This window comes from Diabrotica virgifera, chromosome 4 (assembly GCF_917563875.1).
Source record: "Diabrotica virgifera virgifera chromosome 4, PGI_DIABVI_V3a".
NCBI lineage: Eukaryota > Metazoa > Arthropoda > Insecta > Coleoptera > Chrysomelidae > Diabrotica > Diabrotica virgifera.
In genome coordinates, this window is record NC_065446.1 from 232679274 (window position 1) to 232700843 (window position 21570).

Genomic DNA, 21570 nt, shown 5'->3' on the forward strand with positions numbered 1-21570 from the left:
GCAAAAGCTGGTATGTTCAGAAAACCATAACTCTGATATCTTAAAGAATTTCACTTAGACATAACACTGTAAATAACTGGTATTCAAGCTGTACAAAAAGTACTAACTATAGTTTTTGAAGGTATACTTCTTTAGGCGCGATTGAGAGTAAAATTTCATAATACTGCGCGCATGCGCACACAGACAGTATGGCGTTTAGTTGCTATCTTTCAAGTTATGTACAAATATATCAGTGCAAGAAAAGGTGTGAAAAGAATATATTAGTGTTTTTAGTAAATATATTTATTATAATTTTTGTGTCTTTGGATTTGTCTTCCTCAGGAGTAAGTGTATTATTAAAACATTTTATTGTATATTTATTATACTTCACTGTTTGTTATCGTGAATTGTCATTAGGTACGTCCGAACCGATATAGACACAGTCCTCGTAGCGTATTTGGTATAGCATTCGGCCAGAGATCGAGAGGTCTTGAGTTCGAATTCGGAGCAATCCTATACTTTTTTTTTATTTTTTTGAAAGCGGTAAGCACAAAATTAGTTTGGTGTTAAAAAAAATTAAAACAAACACATTCTTTTTTTATATATTTTTTATAAATTTTGAGATAAAGAGACAATTTATATAAAAATAGCTGTCCTGTAAATGAAGCGAAACTCGATATATCAAGTTATTCCTTCTTTCCACATGTATATCCTTTAAAAATGTAGAACAACAGAGATTGGTTGAGTTAAAAATAGAGTTAACAAGGAAGGTGGAGGGTGAAAAGGTTCAGCTACATGAACCTTAAACCGTTGCAGGAGAAGGTTGAACTTCTGAGTGTAAGCGAAACACCAATCCCCAAATATACAGCTTTATTCAACGCTAGGCCCGGGAGTGTTAATACAATTTAACGAATAGAGTATTTACTCTATCAAAAGTTTGATAATAATCGCCCTATAGTGAACCTACATGTTGACTGAATGAATCTGAATCAAATAATGAATGAGAATGAATGCTTTGTTAGGGCAACTTTACGCATTGTAGCCTTAACCAATCTTATCAGTTTATCGGGGATGTGGAATTCATCCATGGCTTCATACAATTTATTTCTTAGCACACTATCATAGGCCGATTTAAAATCATATAAGATACTCGAAAAAATTTTGTATGCTGTATTAAGGAGAGTTATTCCCCTATAGTTTCTATGTTCCAATTGATCAACCTTTCTGTGTAGCGGGCAAACAATTCCAATACACCACTCTTCCGGGATTTGTTCCTCATTACAGGCTCTCAGTATTACTTTATATACCTATTTGATTAGTCAGCGTAGCACCTCCGCATTTAATAAGTTCCACGGGTATACCATCACTTCCTGAAGATTTATTATTTTCTAGGTGTTTTATTGCATCCCGTACTTAAGGAGATAAAAATATGAAGACTTATAAAAAATAATTATGGACAAGGAAAAAAACAGACTAATTATAACGAACAAAAGGCGTGAACCTGCTATAACCTACTCGTAAATCTATAAAATAGCTACTCACCTGGTTCTGCTATTTTAATTCTCTGAAGAACTGGCATCCATGACAAAATTTTTGGATTGTTGTCGACCCATGAAATGAACATTGATTCGTTGATACCGACAAAACCTGGAGACTGAAATTACATGATTTTTTATTATAAGGAAAAAAATAGATGTATTGAATGTATGAAATAACCTTTTGTTTTGTTTATTCACCTATAGAGTGATGATCGCGCTAATAACTGGCAAAATAGCACAAAAGATCGAAAACGTATTAAGTTGTGAGATAAAATGAAATGAAACTAGTCGAGCTGGGAAATTTAGCGATAATAGTAACCTTTTTATTTACATTATATTGATTGTTTCCCAGCTTTACACGTATCAGAGGAGTATGTCAACTAAAACTGTCACTGTGACAGTGGTATTTGCCAAACTCGTCCGATACGTCTAAAGGTGGGAAACAAGAAATATGATGTAAATTAATAGATTATTATCGCTAAATTTCCCAGCTCGACTAGTTTTATTTCTTTTTATCTCAAGAAAACGTGCCGGTTATTAGCACGCTTATCACTGTATTTATATGTAATGTTTAGCCCAATAAATGACCGTTTTGGAGTGTAATTTCCAGGGGCAACTCCGAATTGCATGAAAATTTGGATTCAGGTTCTACTTACCCTCCACTTCAAAGTTGAATTTCTGCCGTCGGTTGCTTTTACTTGGGGGGTGACATTTACCCCTTCTCGGGGGGTGAAAAAAGCGTGTTTAAAATAAGGCCGGAAATTGATAAATTGACTTATTTTAAGCACCTTTTGTTCTATAAAGTTTTTGACGTAAGCCAATACTTTTCGAGTTATTCGCGATTTAAAATGTTGATTTTTCGACAAAAAAACTACGTTTTCAGACAGTTTTTCCCAAATAACTCAAAAAGTAGATATTTTATCGAAATAAATATTTTTATCAAAAGTGTAGCCTATAAAAAAACGAAAAAAATAGTGTACCAGTAAAGTCTACAAATTGAGCAGAAGCAAAGTTGTAGCTCATGAAAAATACGTTCTTATTCGTCTAATTCCAAATCGAATAATTCAACGCGAAATCACCGAAGAAAGAAGTGTGTTTCGGGAAAACCTTATTAACATTTTTAAAGTATCGAAAAAAAGCTTATTATTTGTTTTTTACAAAAGTTTGCAGCATCAATAATAAGCGAGTTACACTGAAAAAAAAGTTGGCCCCTTTTTTTTGGTAAAAAAAATCGTGAAATCCTCCCTCTATTTAGCACCCTAAATGAAATTATTCGTTTGGCTTTACCATCTATTTTAACTGTATGTGTATTGTTTATATTTATGATCTGTAAGTTTGATTGGTTTAAAGTGCTTATTTTTAAAAACATTCGGTTTTATAGTTAAAAAAAAATTTCTAAAAATTTTTGAAAAATTTCATTTTTTCAAAATAACTTAACAAGTATTAGTGATAATAAAAATCTTAAAGAGTAAAAAAATGTAGGTTTTGCTATTATAAATATGCTAGTTTCATTTTGTTTCTCTGTAAGACAAAAATTGGTTAAGATATGGCTGTTCAAAATTTGCATACACTCGTGATTAGTGACCCATTCAAGCTTTCTCAATTATAACCCTTTCAAAAATAAACACTCAAAAAGTTTAAATGAGTTTTTCCCGAAAAGTGCTTAATTTTTCGGTGATTTCACCTTGAAATATTCGATTTGGAATTAGACGAATAAGAACGTATTTTTCATGAGCTACAACTTTGTTTTTATTTGATTGATAGACTTTACTGGGGAAAAACTTGAAATACTTGAAAAACTTGAAATACTTGGGAAAACGTCAGGAAAGAAGTTTGAAGATAAGGAGACTTGGTGGTGGTCAAATGAAGTACAAGGAAACATAAAAGAGAAGAGAAAATTATATAAAAAGTGGCAAGAAACCAGATCGGACATAGATCTTCAAAACTATATGGTCGCCAAAAAGGAAGCGAAAGTAGCAGTAGCAAAAGCTAAAGCAGAAGCGTATTCAAACCTATACGATCAACTTGATACCAGGGAAGGCGAAACGAAGATATATAAAATAGCCAAACAGAGAGCAAAGAAAGCAAAAGATTTTAATCAGATTAGATGTATCCGAGATGAAAATAATAAAATACTAGTTCACGAAAGGGATGTCAAAAATAGATGGAGAAAGTACTTTGACAGCTTATTAAATGAAGAATTTGACAGACAGCCTGTAGAGTCAACGGAGACAGTAGCAGCAATGGTCACCAAAATAACCAACGAGGAAGTGGCTCAAGCGCTTCAAAAAATAAAGAAAGGAAAAGCGGTAGGACCAGATGATATTCCTGGGGAAGTATGGAGAGCATTGGGAGAGACAGGAACAAGGTGGCTAGCAGGTCTATTTAATAGAATTATGGAAGTTGGACAAATGCCAGACGAATGGAGAAGCAGTATACTGGTACCTGTTTACAAAAACAAGGGAGATATACAACAATGTACAAACTACAGGGCTATAAAACTGCTTAGCCACACCATGAAAATATGGGAAAGAGTAATTGATAGACGGATACGTGAAGAAACCGAAATATCCGAGAATCAATTTGGCTTTATGCAGGGTAGATCAACAACAGATGCAATTTTCATTATAAGGCAGTTGATGGAAAAATACAGGAGTAAAGAAACAAACGCTCATATGGTATTCATTGATCTTGAGAAAGCATATGATAGAGTTCCTCGAGAGATTCTGTGGTGGGCACTCAATAAGAAAGGAGTCCCTGGTGAATATGTAAAGATTGTGAGGGATATGTATGAGGGAGTAACGACTAGTGTTAGGACAGATGTGGGAGAGACTGATAAATTTCATGTGAAAGTAGGATTGCATCAAGGGTCTGTGCTTAGTGCGTATTTATTCTCATTAGTTTTGGACCAGATAACAGCGAAAATACAGGGTAACATTCCATGGTGCTTAATGTATGCTGATGATGTCGTGTTAGTAGGAAATAGTGAAAGAGACTTAGAACGTAGGAAATAGTGAAAGAGACTTAGAACAAAAACTGGAACAGTGGAGACAAGCTCTGGAGGAAAAAGGTTTAAAACTTAGTAGGACAAAAACAGAGTATTTGGAATGTTCATTTAAAGATGGAGCTACTACAAATAAAATGGTATCTTTGGATGGTGAAATGATTGTAAAAAGCAATAGTTTTAAGTACCTAGGATCGGTATTACAGAGTAATGGAGAAATAGATGGAGATGCATGCAGTAGAATTAGGGCTGGATGGATGAAGTGGAAAGAAGCGAGTGGTGTGTTGTGTGACAGAAAAATTCCAATGAAGCTGAAGGGAAAATTCTATAAAACAGCCATAAGACCAGCTATGATGTACGGAACTGAATGTTGGGCAGTGAAAAAGAAAGAGGAACAGCGAATGCATGTGGCGGAAATGAGAATGCTTAGATGGATGAGTGGAGTGACAAAGAAGGATAAAATTAGAAATGAGTATATTAGGGGAAGTCTAGGTGTGGCACCAATTGATGCCAAAATGAGAGAGCATAGGTTAAGATGGTTTGGTCATGTTCAACGTCGAGACGTTAACCACCCAATACGAAGAATAGCTGAAGTGCAGATTCCTGGAAGGAGTAGGAGAGGAAGACCAAAGAAGAGCTGGGGGGAGACGATAAGGCAGGACATGTTGGTAAAGGGGATTAACATTGATATGGCCCAAGATAGAATTGTGTGGAGAAATGCAATTAGGGAAGCCGACCCCGCATAGGGATAAGGCAAAGAGAATGATGATGATGATAGACTTTACTGATACACCATTTTTTTGGGTTTTTTATAAGCTACACTTTTGCTAAAGATATTTTTTTCGATAAAATATTTACTTTTTGAGTTATTTGCGAAAAACCGTCTAAAAACGTAGTTTTTTTTGTCGAAAAATCAACATTGTCAATGGCAAATAACTCGAAAAGTATTGACTTACGTAAAAAACTCTATAGAACAAAAGTTGCTTAAAATCAGTTAATTTATCCATTTGTGGTCTTATCTTGAACGTATGTTTTTTCACCCCGGAGAAGGGGTGACTGTCACCCCCCAAGTAAAAGCAACCAACGACACAATCTCAACTTTGAAGTGGAGGGTAAGTAGAACCTAAATCCAAATTTTCATGCAATTCGGAGTTGCCCCTGAAAATTACACGGTATCGCCGAATTTCCCGTTCATTTACTGGGCTAGTTAGTTTGCATACTTACATTCATAAAACAGTTTTCTAGCGAAATATTAATAAGTTTGGTGCCATAACTTGCATCTTCGTGTAAATATGTAGTGACTTCAATTATTTTTGATAAAAACGACTGAAGTCGTTGTCGAGTGATGCAATTATTGTGGTCAGCACATTGTTGAAATATATATCTGTACATGTCTTTAACTTCACAATTACTAAGAATTGCCAATGTCAGTTTTATGGATAGTACTTGGATTTTACCTTTCCTGTGTCTAAAAAATGAACTTAGTTCAAGTTATTTAAGTTAAACTTTGAGAAGAAAAGATTGCTGTCTACAATATTCTAAATCAGGTGTCACCAATTGGCGGACCACGGTCCGCATCCGGACCGTGGGCTAGTTTTGTGCGGACCGCGATTTAATTAAGAATATAGTGTTTGGTAATTTTGAAAATGTTTTGGCCATGAAATCGTGTACTACGTTTGGCTCAACTTATGTGTGCGAAACCGCTTTATCAAGAATGAACTTTATTAAAAATCGGTACAGATCTCAGCTAACAGATATCTTACTTAACAGATATCTTAACTCCCTAATAAGAATCAGTTGCACTAAACTCACTCAAAACTTCAGGCAGGTTGTACATAATAAAAAATGTCATTTTGCTCACTGATAATTTAATTTTGTAGAGTTTTCTCCTTATTGTTATACATACTTATTATAATCATTAATTTTGAATATAAGTAAACTGCTATATAAAATTGTCACGTGCATTTGTTATATCCATTTCCTTTCTAATATAAGTCGATTTAGGTGGGAGTACTTTTCAGCTGTGCATTTAATTGAAATAGTTTTCAGATTTAATAAGTTTGCAACAAACAGCTTGCATTGAAACTAAGGTAGAAAAGATACCATGTTAATTACCATTTTGTACTAGGATTATTTTTTTTAATTTCTCGGTTTCAATAACTGGATTTAAAGAAAGGGTCATTAACATTCACAATATAAATTCTTAACTGTGTCCAAAATAAAATTTTTCTGATTCGTTTTTTTTTGCGGATTCCTGTTCAAATATGTCCCTTTTAAACAAATCAGAAGGGTTCCGGGCGAAACAATTTTTTTAAACAAATTCAAAATTACCTTTCTGTCTTTTTTGGGCCATTTTAAACAAAAAATTTCTCTTGTCATATTTCTGAAACGTTGATAGTTTTCGAATTATCACGGACTAAAATCTGAAAAATGCGAAAATAAACATTTTCGATAGGCTTGAAAACTCATATGTCAGTGGCCAAGTATCTAAATTAAAGTTTATTTATTCAATTTCAAGATTCTAATGAGTAATCGGGGCTTATTTCGCGCGAATTATCGCGCATAATTAACAATTAAAAACAACGGTCTAAATAATTGAAATAAGCCCCGATTACTCATCAGAATCTTGAAATTGAATGTTTAAACTTCAATTTAGGCACTTGAAAACCGCAAAAATAATAGTTTAAACATGAGTTTTCAAGCTTCAAAAATGCTTATTTTCGCATTATTTGTCAAATTTTAAATCGCTTAAAACCAGAAAGCTGTCAAGTTTTGGGAAAATGACATGATCTTTTTTATTTAAGATGACCCAAAAATGCTAAAAACATATTTTCGGGGGCAAAAAAGGCGATGATTTGAATTTGTTCAAAAAAATTGTTAAACAATTTCTGCCCGAAAAATTTCGACCAGCACCCTTCTGATTTGTATATAGGGGATAGTTTTAAAAAAAATCTGCAAAGAAATCGAATCAGAACAACCAGACACAGGTAGCATTAAATCCGGTCCCCGGAAGTGTCATAAGTTTTCGAAACGGACCCTCAGGTGACCCCTCTTCTAAATCTACAGTTAATGCAGCACCAAAAAGGTTAATATCGCACTATTCTCCCACACTATAGTCTTCTAAATAGCGTGGTAAATAATGAACTCTTAGATCTCCTAGAAGCTCCTGAATGAGGCGATGAGCTTCGCTGAGAATATATTGAGGAACCTTCACGAAGTAATGAATGTGGTGGAAGGGAAGATATAATATGAGTGTCTGCTCAGAGCTGCATCTTTGGCGTGGTTGTATAACAGTTGGAGAAGGAATCATTGAGGCTCGAACGTAACTCATTCTTGACCTGGTACATCTAGTATTTTTCCTTCACCTCGTCCAATTGAAGCCAGAGGACGAGTAGACACTGTTGTCTTGCGTCCGTCTTTCAGCTTAACAAAAGAGTAGTCAGGATTTGCCTCCGCTAGCCACGATGATGAAGACATGTCCTGATTCTGCTAGCCATGATGGTATTTTATTTCCATTGTTCACAAGTTTCAATAGGTGCTTCATGTGATTCACCGGCCAGTTGTATAGCTTTCCAGACAGTAGAATTCAACTTCTCTACCTGACCATTTCCTTGAGGATTATAAGCAATAGTTGTTCCTATTATGATTCCACCAGAGTTGAGAAACTTTTTGAACTTCAGCTTTATAATGGATGTATGCAGGTACCTAATCTAACGTATATAGCTAGACAGATCATAGACATAATATAATACCTAGGGCCGGTACTTTCTGTCCCGATTAAACCCCGGTTAGAGGAATTTTGTCATGCAAAATTAGTAAAACCGGGGTTTAATCGGGACAGAAAGTAACGTTCCCTAGACTACGCGCTGCAATCTAAAACTGTGCGACCAGTGCGACGGAGAAAAATGTCTGTATTTAGGGTAGGCATATTTCTAATCGGCGGGGTTTATCAAATCAGCGACAGTGGGAAAGTCACTTGGTCGATAAACCCAACGTCATTCGATAAACCCCACCGATTAGAAAGAGATGTCTACCCTAAATACAAACACATTTATCTGTCGCACAGCTTTAGATTGCAGCATGCAGTCTAGGTATTATATGCCTATGCTAAAGATATTAATTTTTTATATAGCAAGCTGTGGTGACGGACTTTGTCAAAAGCCTGCTGAACATCGAGAAATATTGAGGCATACATTTTCTTGTCTGTCAAAACTTTTCTTCTTCTTCTTTTATATAGGCAGTACTGCCTGTTTTTCTTCAACGGTGCCTTTCATTCTGCCCCTAAATTGTCATTCCATCTTTTCCTTGGGCGTCCTATACTTTTCCTGCCTAACGGTGACTTCTCCCTGGTTATTCTTACTATCCTTGATTCAGACATCCTGCTTATGTGCTCATTCCACTCTTATTTTTTGTTCTTTACCCAGGTATTTATATTGTCTACCCCACATATGCGTCTTATTTCCTCACTGCTTACCCTATCCTGTAGTCTTTTTCCAGCAATCCTTCTTAAGATCTTCATTTTGTGGGTTTCCAGATGTCTTCGTGTTTTGCTTGTATCTGGTCTTGTTTCGGCCGTGTAAGTCATAACTGGCCTAATAACTGACTTATATATTCGGGCCTTTGTTTCCACTCTTAGGTGTTTGTTTTTCCAAATTGTGTCGTTTAGGCATCCGGCCGTTCTACTGGCTTTAATTATTTGGTCTTTTACCTCTTCTTCGGTATTGTTGTCGGCTGATAGATTAATTCCCAGATATTTGAAAGTTATTACTTGTTGTATAATTTGATTGTCTAACTCCAATTTGCATCTTATTGGTTCTTTGGCAATTAGTAAGTTTTTTGTTTTTTGGGCTGATATTTTCATATTAATTTCTTTTGCGTTAATGTTGAACTCGTGCAATAATCTTTGTAGGTCGTCTTCGCCCTCTGCTACAAACACGGTGTCATCAGCGTAACAGAGTATTTTTATCTCTCTATTGCCCATTTTGTACCCTCTTTTCTTCTTCACTTGTTTTATTATTGATTTTTTTTTACTTTTCTTGATTTTATTTATTATTGTAAAAGAGGGACACTAAAAACAAGCTGTAAAAAGAACCATATAAGCACTCGGATTTAATTTGTCTTCAAAAAGAATCCTAGCCCCTAAGCCAAGCCGCACACCAAAGAAACATGAAACGAAAAACATGTTTCATGAAACTAAAACACTGCTAAACAAATCTCAAAGTCCGCCTACCAATGAAATGAGTGTGATTCATGCTCATGACACATTTTTATTTTCGGAGAGTCTCATAAATGGCCGGACGTATATTTGTTTAGCAGTGGTTTATTTCCATGAAACGTAATTTACGTTTCATGTTTCTTTGATGTGCGGCCTGCCTTATAGTTTAATAGATACAAGAAAATACAACTTACCTATCATATACATTATATAAAAAGTTAAGCATCAATTCTGTAGCAAAATCTACGTCAATGTTGGTATGATTTTTTTTGTTAGAAGCAAAATAAATGTCCGATAGAACAGCTTCCAACTCGCAACTTTCCAGACAAAGAGAACTTTCATTGGCTCCCAATCTGTGTCGTTCAAAAACTCCTGCTATTATGGATAGAGGAACATCATCCACTAAAAATTATCATTGACACTATACCTATATGTGTATAAAACATTATTTTAAAATTAAGTAACAGGCTGTTCGATAAGTTTTGCTGTTTGATAAGATAGGGCATTGCTACTAGCATAATTTTTTTGATATGTTGGTACACTCTTCATATGAACGTAAGTGAAGGTTCATTTCAAACTAATAAAACACAAAATTCTGAATATTATTGTAACTTTTTTGGCCAGCTGAAGAAAAAAAATTCGTGAAAAAAGAACTGGTTTGCAGAAGAAAAAATCATTTCTCATCAGGACAATGCACCATTATGAGCATTTTGACAATGGCTAAAATCCATGAATTACAGTTTAAATTGTTGGAGCCATGGCCGCTTTATCCATTAGGCAATATAGGCAGTTGCCTAGGGTGGTAAATTATGAGAGGGCGGCAAAAATATTGTACAAAAAATGGTACATGTTAAAAGGGCGGCTACTAGAGAATTGCCTAGGGCGTCAATTGGCCTAAATGTGGTCCTGGTTGGAGCATTCATCGCAGTCGCCAGATTAGGCCCCTAGCGACTTCCATTTGTTTCAATACCTACAAAAATTCATGCATGAAAAGAGCTTTTCATCAAATGATGAGGTCATAAGCTGTGGAGGCATAATATATTGCAGCCATTCCAGATTCTATCTTCAAGGATGCAATTTATAAATTGTAATCTCATTGGAACATGTGTGAAGAATATACTGAATAATAATAGTTATTAAGGTACCAAGGGTATTATAAGGATAATAACGCTTGAGGTATATACGTTGACCGAAAGCGTTATTATCTATAATACCCTAATAAAATTTGAAAATACGGGGTGAAAAAATATAAGTTCAAAATAAGTCGGGAATTGGATAAAATCACTAATTCTAAGTAACTTTTGTTCTTTTCGAGTTATTTGCGAGTGAATGTGTATATTTTTAAACAAAAAAAAAGTTTTTGGACGGTTTTTCGGAGATAACTCAAAAAGTAAGTAAGTATTTTAGCGAAAAAAATATTAGTAAAAATATAGCTTATAAAAAATTGACAAAAATGATGTATGCGTGAGGTCTGCAGACCCAGTAGAAGCAGAGTTGCAGCTAAAGAAATGTAGGTTCTTCTTCGTCAAATTCCAAATCGAATATTTCAATGTGAAATAACCAAAAAACGGAGCACTTTTCGGGATAATTCATTACAACTTGTTTAAAAAAAGGTTTATTTTTGTTTTAAAAAAAAAACATCTAACTTTAAAAGTAAGTGAGTTACGCTCAAAATATTGTTGGTCCCTTTTATTTTTTGGTAAAAAAATGGCGAAAATCACCCCTTAATTAGCTTCTCAAATAAAATTAATCGTTACCGCTTTACAAGTTACTTTACTTATGTATTGTTTATATTATCTATAAGTTTCATTGGTTCAAAGTGCTCAGTTTTGAAAAAAATTGGGTTTAAAATAAAACATTTTATTTTATTTTGAAAAAAATCGTAATTATTTATGGAATTTCTTATGGAATATCTTGAAAACAATTAGGAATACCAAAAATTTCAAAGAGTAATAAAATGTATGTTTTGCTTTTCTGAATATTTTTGATTTTTTGTTTTCTTGTTAGACAAAAATTGGTTATGCTATGGCTGTTCAAAATTTGCCTAAACTCGTGATTAGTTACTCGTTCAGGCCATTTTAACTACAGCTTTTTCAAAACGAAGCACTTTGAACCGATGAAACTTACAGATCATATAAATAATACATAGACAAATTAACTTGTGAAGTGGTAATGTTAAAATGTATATGTGATGCTAATTAGGGGGTGATTTTTGCGATTTTTTCCAAAAAAATAAAAGGGACCAACAATATTTTGAGCGTAATTCACTTACTTTTAATATTACAAGTTTTTTTAAAAAACAAAAATAAGCTTTTTTTTAACACTTTAAAAAGTTAAAATGAATTTTCCCTTAAAATTGCTCCGTTTTTGGGTTATTTCACATTGAAATATTCGATTTGGAATTTGACGAAGAAGAGCCTACTCTTCATTAGCTGCAACTCTGCTTCTACTGGGTCCACATACCTCATGTATACACCATTTTTTTCAATTTTTTATGGGCTATATTTTTGATAAGAATATTTTTTTCGCTAAAGTACTTACTTTTTGAGTTATCTCCGAAAAACCGTCCAAAAACATGTTTTATTTTGTTAAACATGAACATATTCACTCGCAAATAACTCGAAAAGTATTGACTTAGTGAAAAAACTCTATAGAAGAAAAGTTGTTAAGAATTAGTCATTTTATCCAATTCCGGTTTTATTTTGAATGTATTTTTTTCATCTTCGCGAGGGGAGTATTCCCCTCCATTTTTGTAAAATGGAGGGGATATAAAATTGTAAACTTTTTCTTATATAATAATAGACAATTTCAACTACCTATTCCCAAATTTTCATCCTTCCTTTATTTTTTTTGAGGTCAGATTGTTCTTTGATCGGGCTATTAGCAGCAATAGTTGTAACGTAATTGTGGTAACCATAGTTTTACTTAGGTTTTTATTTGTCAACTTAACAGTATTTAACTAGTTATTTAAATTTAACGCCCAAGGGCATTATTTTTCAAAATAACGCCCTAGGGCATTATATCATATTTAACTGACTTCGAAATAATGTCATTATTTGTCAAATAATATACCAGTCGGACATTAAATCTATTTTCAAACCATGAAATTGTGTTTTCTTATCGAACTGCAAATCTTATTGAACAGAATATTATATTGGATGTCAAAAATTAAGATACATTCACATAATAATGAATGTAATGTCACTATAAAAATAAACAAAATAATAAATAACTAAAAATTAATCATATAAAATTTAACATAAAGGAAAAAACGTATCTTACTATACAAAGCATTCTGTAAAACTCTAAATTTTAGAGCAACTCTATAGATTGAATATTTAACATAATTGCAGTCATCAAGTCTTTGTCCAATTTCACTAAATTTAGGGTGGTCCCATTGCTTAGCACCAGAAGACTTGCTGAAAAGTTAAAGCCACATTTTAGAAATTAAAAAATATAAAAATATCAGAAATAATAAAAATATCTGTGTTAAAAATAAAAAGATTATTTCTTTAAAGAACATTTAGCTTCTATTAATCTAGAACCTGTCATGAATTCAGGATTGTTGAATGTGAATATTTTATGTCCTGACCTTTCTCTTCTATAATAACCCTCAGGTAGGTATGTAAAATGGACCACTCTTTCGAAATTATATTTCACTGATTCATTAGACATGAAAGTAAAGTAGCCCTCTTTTTTTTGCTCTATATTTCCCAGTATCATGTATTTTGACTTGTCTAATCTTTTTATAACATTTCATAATTGTGTTCTTGTTTTCCCCCTTTTGGCATATGAGGCATAATAAAACTTTGGTTGAATCTTTGGGCATATTTTTCGCTTCCCATATCCTTTTGATAAGAGTATACATCCTTTTTGTAGTTCTTCCTCTTCATTTCATTATCATCTCTGCAGCTTTTTTATTTTTCCCCTCTTTTGTTATTTTTGAACCCATTGATTATAATATGATACTCTTAATGTTTCCTTCAATACCAAAAATATTAATTAAATAATATATTCTTCCATTGTACCTACTTTGCTTGTCCATGCAGCAAGGGCGAATCCAGGGAGGGGGCCATGGGGGCCATGGCCCCCTCCGAGAATAAAAATAATATAAATTTACATATTTGCAGTTTAAATGTTTTCAGTTTCAAAAACATATATATGTACAAAACAGGGGATAAATATATCTTCTGAACTAGAATTGAACAAAAGCAGTAAGTAATCATACAGAAGTAAAAACTTCGTTTTGTACAATGGTATAAAAAAGTTTAATAAAAACTATTAAAAGTCATCCAAAAGGATTTGCAAAACGTTTTCGATCTAGATCAGATCATCTTCAGTGCGTTCTGCTTAGTACATGGAACTAGCAACCTTATGAAATAGGTAACATCGAGAAATATGGTTTACATGATAACTATATAATATTTATAGCGACTCCAAGTCGATGTTAAAAGATTAAATGTGTTAGGAGTGCTCAAAGAGCAACATGGTTCCCTGCTCGATAAAAACTCCTTTCGAGTTTTGGAGTCGCTATAAATATTATATAGTTATCATGTAAACCATATTTCTCTATGTTACCTATTTCATAAGGTTGCTAGTTCCATGTACTAAGCAGAATGCACTGAAGATGATCTGATCTAGATCGAAAACCTTTTGCAAATCCTTTTGGATGACTTTTAATAGTTTTTAATAAACTTTTTTATACCATTGTACAAACGAAGTTTTTACTTCTATATGATTTTTTAATTATGGTATACAGCCAGCTACTGGGCATTTTCCCATTGATTTATTTTTAAAGCAGTAAGCTTCAAGAATGACATAGGATGTTGTGTAAATCAAAATGTTGATAACTTTACAAAGTGCCAATGGTTAGAACAATCTTAGTAGATTGGTAGCCATCAAATTCGTATCAATTTCTATACTCTGTACACACAAAGAATGAAAAAGAAATGAAGCGTTACTTGGGTCACCAGCACTTAGAACACAGAAGTTGATTGGTACTTTCTCATTATGGTCATAATAAAGGAGATGACAGTCCAAAGCCTTGTCACAAAACGTTTAACAGCTTTCGTCAAAGTAATGGGCAACGACGGAGCGATACAATCCCATGAAAAAACATCAATCAGAACCACGATGAGTGCCTTCAGGTTGAGCTAGATTTTCTACAAAGTTATCGCATCTCGCAAAAGGCAGTCATTAACCAGATATACTCTCAGAAGTCTAAACAGATACAAGAAAATAGAGAAAGACTACGACCAATAGTAGAGTCTACAGTGTTCTTAGGTCGACAAAATATTCCGCTAAGAGGCCATCGTGTAGATGGCCTTCTGCTTCTGGATACAGATGCTGGATCTAGCAATGAGGGAATTGTGAAGGTTTAAAATCGCATCAGGAGATAAGACTCTTGTCCACAGCATCTTCCCGAGCAACATACATTAGTAGCACCAATCAAAATCGATTAATAACATGTTGTAGTGAAGAAATAATTCAACAAATATTGAATCAGGTTCAAAGTGCAAATTATTACTCTGTCATATTTCACGAAACGACCGACGTATCTCACGTGAAACAGCTTTCTCTAAATTTGAGATACATACAAAATAACAACATTCGTGAAGATTGGTCATTGGTCAAGTTCATTGACGCTTATGAGAACATAAAAATAATTAGTGAAAATCAAGAAAGAGGGGAAGAACAAGGCCTGACAGGAGAAGCATTGGAAAAAATAGTATTAAACTTGTTAAAAGAACTGCATTTAGATCTGAAGAAATGTGTAGGAATAGGCACTGACTTTTATAATACTTACTTAACGATAAGTTTTGAATGACTTTATGGCAATTAAAAGTGTGTGAAAAGAGCCTTAAAACTCACCATTGTGACCCTAAATTTTTAAAAATTAGCCCCTGCCCCCGGTACCCCCTCCAACCCAAAAAAAAGTTCATGGCCCCTCCCGAAAATCGGTCCTGGATCCGCCCTTGCCATACAGTCATACAACTCTCAATTTGATAAAGATTACATCAGGGGCGACATGTGACTTTTTCTAAAGTGTTACCAAAACCAGATGCAAAAAACCTTATTTAAAAAAAATGAAGATATGGCTAAATGTATATATAGCTTCAATAATATCATTTTGTATACTTATCACTTGAAACTCTCGAAAAAACAGTTGATGTTTCTAAATGTTGGCAAAATTTTTGATCTTTTTTGGCAATTAATGTTAACAATTCCCTGTAATTGCCTCGATTGTCAGAGTCGTCGCCCTCAAAATGACTACGAAACGCTAATTCTTGTTTGGCCAAAAAACATACGGTATCTATTATAAGTGTGCTAAGGATACACCTAGCTATTTTTTTAACAAACTCATTATGTTTAGCAATATTTGCTTTGAAAGCTTGGTTAAGAGAACTTTCGATTCTTGTTTTGCTAAACTGAATCAAATTGGGTATACATCTTACATGTAGGTAACGGAGAAATTTCATGTCTCCTTTTTAAAACTCTAAAACTATTTAAATTGTGAACGTCGTGCACCCATTTTTCTGTAGAAACCAGAAGACATGGCCAACAATCATTGACATATTAAGCCTAGACTTGGCATAGTCACCAAAAAAGCGTAACACGGAAACAGCATGGAAACAGTCGATCAGTGGTCTATCTATCTCTTTTAACCAAGCGAGCTCGCACATGTGACTGACAAAGATGGCTAGACCACTCAATCCAATGTCGACGTTACACCCCGATGCATTGAGTGGCATATCCCTAGCCAAATCTATCCTCTTTACATGTATCTGCCAACAATACAGTCTATTTTTCTTGCAACCACATAACCAAGGATTTTCACTGTACCAACTAAATTTAAAATATCGAACTACTTTTTTGATTCCTTTTTTAAATTGTTTAAAATAGGTCTTTCATTTTCAATAATCTCATTTTTTTCTTCAAAATTATAGGTACAAGGATAATTACTTTTCAAGTAGTTGATCGATTACGCAGCGACACTCATCCATGGTTAACTGCACACACACTTTTTATAGGTACTGTAACCAAATTTAAATCTGGTAACAGACCTACTGATATACACAGCGTGCTTACGCCGTCGCTCCTTCAAAATTTTCAGACACTAGCCGGTCCCGAGCGACAGCGAGGATATAACCATTGTAACCACAAATGAAACTGGTAACAGAGTATAATAAAGTGCAACTGAGTCACATAAACTCGCCAATATTTTCGTGTGTCTACGAGTAGTTAGTTGGCTATTTACTGAATTAGGTACTATTAACACATAATATAATAATATATTTCTATTGGTAAAATTATTGGTAAATGGAATTATATCCAAGTCATCGTCATAAAATATTTATTTGCAAGATTTTTAACTGTTACCAATGGTAACAGTGGTTACATGAACGCTTCGCCAGTGGATTACATGTGTATCTATGTATCTAGGTACAACTCAGTTACAGATGTTTGTATATTAATTTAATATATTTAAGTCTATATTTATTATCTATTTAATTCTTTCTAAATTAGTCATAATCCCCTTTCTGGCTCAGTGGTAAGAGAGCCTACCTTTGGATCCAAGGGTTGTGAGTTCGAATTCCAGCCGGGTACGATATTTTTCTTTATTAAAAATTAATGAACAAAATAATTTCTATCCTTGTGGGATCGGAAAACTCACCGGAGGGACCGCAGACGTTCGGATATAATTAGCATCTCTTTGACTCTTTGTATAGACAATGAAGTCGACTTTACTAAGTAATAAGACATTTACTCAAAGCACACACTGCACATTACATATGTTTGCGAAATCAACTGTACCATGCCAATGGCCTTAGTTGTCGAGGCAATTAAACTAAATTAAAACAGCATTTAAAAAAAATTAGTCATACAGTGCAGTGGAATAAGTGTCCCCCCCCCTGTTAACTTGTTTATTTTAAGAATATAAGCAAAACGCTCGGACAGGTCGATTTTTAAACTAATCATAGTATATCATAGCATCAACGTTTCAAACTTTACGCGATCCCTCTTCAGGTGACAGGCATAACTTTGATTTTTTTAAATGGTAAAGTACATCATGTGACACCTCATTTAACAGCTTTTAAAATAGTGATTTCAAAAATGTATAATACTTTAATCCTTTTTGAGATCGCAGGCCCAAAATTTCGGTCGAACTCTTTTTAAACGCATTTATTTTTTTCGAATTCTGAGAAAACTAATAAGTATTTTTGAAAAATTTAAACGCAGAATGAAAGATTAGATTATTACCGAGGGCTAACAGTCCCTTAGAATAAACAAAAAGTTTCTTTTGAATGATATATTTGAAATTAAAAATCACACTAAATTTTCTCTTTTTTCCACCACTGTGACTTATTAAAATAAACATTCTGCATTCTACAACAATATTTCATTCTGCGTTTAAATTTTTCAAAAATATTTATTAGTTTTTTCAGGATTCGAAAAAAATGATTGCGTTTAGAAAGAATTCGACCGAAATTTTGCGCCTACGTTCTCAAACAGGATTAAAGTATTATACATTTTTGAACTCAGTATTTTAACAGCTTTTAAATAAGGTGTCACATAATGTACTTTCCCATTTAAAAAAATCAAAGTTATGGCTGTCACCTGAAGAGGGATCGCGTAAAGTTCGAAACGTTGATGCTATAATATACTATGGTTAGTTTAAAAATCGACCTGTCCGAGCGTTTTGCTTATATTCTTAAAATAAACAAGTTACCAGGGGGGGCAACACTTATTCCACCGCACTGTATGAAAAAAATAGTGTATAAAGCGCATGGAATGGTACTAATCTCATAATCAAATTTATAAGATTTCACTATCCTGCTAAATGTTATAATAATTATATTTACGGATGGTAGAACGCTTATACAGTACCAAAAATATCAAGTTTAATTTTCAATTTTTATTTTACTATATTTTACCATAATAAAAAAATGTTAATGCAATAAAAAACAAGGATTAAATAATAAAAAGATCTGCATTAATAAATAAATGACGACATGATTTCATTTACTATTAAAAATAAAGGGTTAAATCAATATTATATAAATTTTAATTTTATGAATTAAAATATCAAATAAATATGTTAATAACTTACTTATAATAATAAGGAAACCCGTTTTCATCTTCTATTTTCTTCCAAGACAACGCAGTCATTTTAAACACTTCACTTTTAAAAAATCACGGCGAAACAGGTGTAACCGAAACTTCACAACAGGTAGTAAACAAGAACAAGTAACAGGTAGGGAATTTCTGAACCCTAAATTTTTTCACAGATTTATCTTTGCAAGTTCACTTTCATCAATAAAACTTACACTTTTTTTACTTGCGCAACAATAATTTAAAATAAAAATGTAAAAAAAATTGAACTGTAAAGATACCACCCAGACTCATAAAACGGTTTACCGATAAGCGATAAACAAAAATTTAAACTAACGACCACTTCCACCTTAGATTGATTGTCTTTCCTTGTTTAGCTAAGTAACGATCTTATCATTTGCTGGTGCCATCCTTCCTTTTGTTGTTAAGGAATGTTGGTAATGTGTGTTGCCTAAATTTAGGTAGCAAATATTAGGTTGTGTCGGTTGTGTGTACTCCTCCAAGCTGTCGTCAGAAACTCTAAATCAAATCCGCTTAAAATATAAACTAGATTGAGCAAAGAGCAAAGCAAAATCTATAAGAACTTAAAATTAATTGGAAATTGGTGAAAACATTATGTAATATTTAATATCAATAATTTATTGGAGCATGTTGCATAGTAGTAACTTTTTAGGATATGGATGAATATTAATTTTTATATACCTATTATCGGAACTCACCGGAGGGACCGCAGACGTTCGAATACAATTAGCGTCTCTTTGTAAAAACAATGAAGTCGACTTTACTAACTAACAAGACATTTACTGAACACATACACTACACATTACACCATCTATCTGATTGCGAAATCACTGTAGGTAGGTAGATACCTACCTACCACGTCAATGGCCATTATTAGTTGTCGAGACATTAAGCTAAATAATAATAATAAAAAACTTATTCTAGATTATCGGAAGTTAAGTTTTCCCACCGTACTATTTCTTGTATGTTACAAAGGTCTCTTATTCTGTCGTTCGGTATTCTGTCTCTCAGTGTTTTCCCAGTTATTGACATCAACGTTCTCATTTCTGATGTTCTCAGTATCGTTTGGTTTCTGCTGTGTCACATCTTGTTTCTATCTCGTACGTCATGATTGGTCTTACACATGATTTGTATATGCGTACTTTCCCTTCCAGCCTCATTCTTATATCCTTTTACTGTACTTTTAATGTTTTCTATGATTTTGTCTGTCCATTACTAAATTAAAAAACAATGGGCTCAAGCTATCCCCTTGTTTGATTCCCGAGTTGATTAATTTCTACTTCCGATGTTAGTTCATTCTCGACTTTTATTCTGGTTTTGTCCTTCGTATTATTGTCTTTAATATAATTATCCTTATCATCTTGTTGGGCTGATTTTTCTCCTTTAGCGATCTTAGCACATCTTCTAGTCTTACACAATCGAAAGCTTTAGTCAGATCGATGAAGCACATAAATGCAGGTTTATTATATTCTAGTGCTTTCTCAGCAATTTGTCTGGCTATGAATATGGAGTCTATTGTGGACTTATTTTTCCGAAAACCTTGTTGTTCCTCACTAATTGTGTATTCTTCATTTATTTTATTAGCAAGTATTTTTGTTAAAAGTTTAAGAGTTGTGCTCAACAAGGTGATGGTACGGTTGTTGGTAGAGTCTTTGCTGTTTCCTCTCTTGTGTATTGGTATTGTTTTACTCGTCCACCACTGGTCTGGTACATGCTGGCTACATATTATGTATTTCTTGAAAGATAATCTCTACGTTTTCGATTAACGTTTCTCCTCCGTATTTTATGAGTTCATTTGGTATCCCATCGGGTCCTGGAGCTTTTCTGTTTTTTAATTTACATATGTTATTCCTTATTTCTTCTTTTGTAATTTCTAGTTCTGTGTCTATGTTGGATCGTTGATTGAGGTACCTCAATCAACGGTTGGATACATGTTCATTTCCTGTTTAATTCCTCTTCTTCAGGTGTTATAGTATCTTCCTTATATAGTTCTTCTATATATGCGGTCCATTTTTTTTGCTTCTATTTCATTTAAACTTTTATAATCGTTAATGGGTTTTTTCCTACTTTTTAGTATTTTCCAAACTTTTCTTTGCACCCCATACAAATGGTGTTCCATTTCTTTGGCAAAGGGTGTCCGATATTCTCTTTTTATATTCCTTATCTTAGAATTGATGTAATTTCTTGTATCTCTGTATTGTTGGTAATTGTTTGGTGTTTTGTTACAGCAGTATTGTAGGTATGCTTTCCTCTTCTCGTATGCTAGATCTCTTATTTCAGTATTAAACGAGGGCATTGATATTTTTGTTGCAATCAGGTCATTTTTTTTTGGCTCCTGTGCGTTTTTTTGTGGCTTGTACTATATTATATTCTATTTTTGCCCACGTCTCATTTACTCCTTCACCTGTACTGGGTTTATCTCAAATCTTTGTCCTAAACGTCTTTTATTCAGCCATTTTGTGTTTTGATCATCTAGAGACTCTATGTTTAGTTGTTCTAAGTACTTGGGTGGTTTTTCTTGTTTTGTGGTATATTGAGCAAAAATTTTCCAAGCACTATTTTGTGGTCTGTTCCGATATTGGGTGATGTTAAAGCTCTTACGTCTAGTATTTGTCTAGGTATTAACAAGACATTTACTGAACACATACACTACACATTACACCATCTATCTGATTGCGAAATCACTGTAGGTAGGTAGA

The 21570-nt window shown here is 33.5% G+C and overlaps 1 protein-coding gene across 1 annotated transcript in view; it reads right to left on the minus strand.

Moving 5' to 3' along the window:
- LOC114327526 (dystrophin-like) overlaps positions 1–19171 on the minus strand; it is a 41727-nt gene extending 22556 nt beyond the window's left edge. The window contains exons 1-5 of the mRNA XM_028276194.2: positions 18849–19171; positions 13019–13155; positions 9931–10138; positions 5746–5989; positions 1522–1633 (exon numbers count right to left, since the gene is read on the minus strand). Of these exons, the coding sequence (XP_028131995.2) occupies positions 1522–1633; positions 5746–5989; positions 9931–10138; positions 13019–13155; positions 18849–18907 (760 nt within the window). The 5' untranslated portion in view covers positions 18908–19171. The remainder of the gene's footprint in view (positions 1–1521; positions 1634–5745; positions 5990–9930; positions 10139–13018; positions 13156–18848) is intronic.
- Between the last annotated feature and the right edge of the window lie 2399 nt (positions 19172–21570).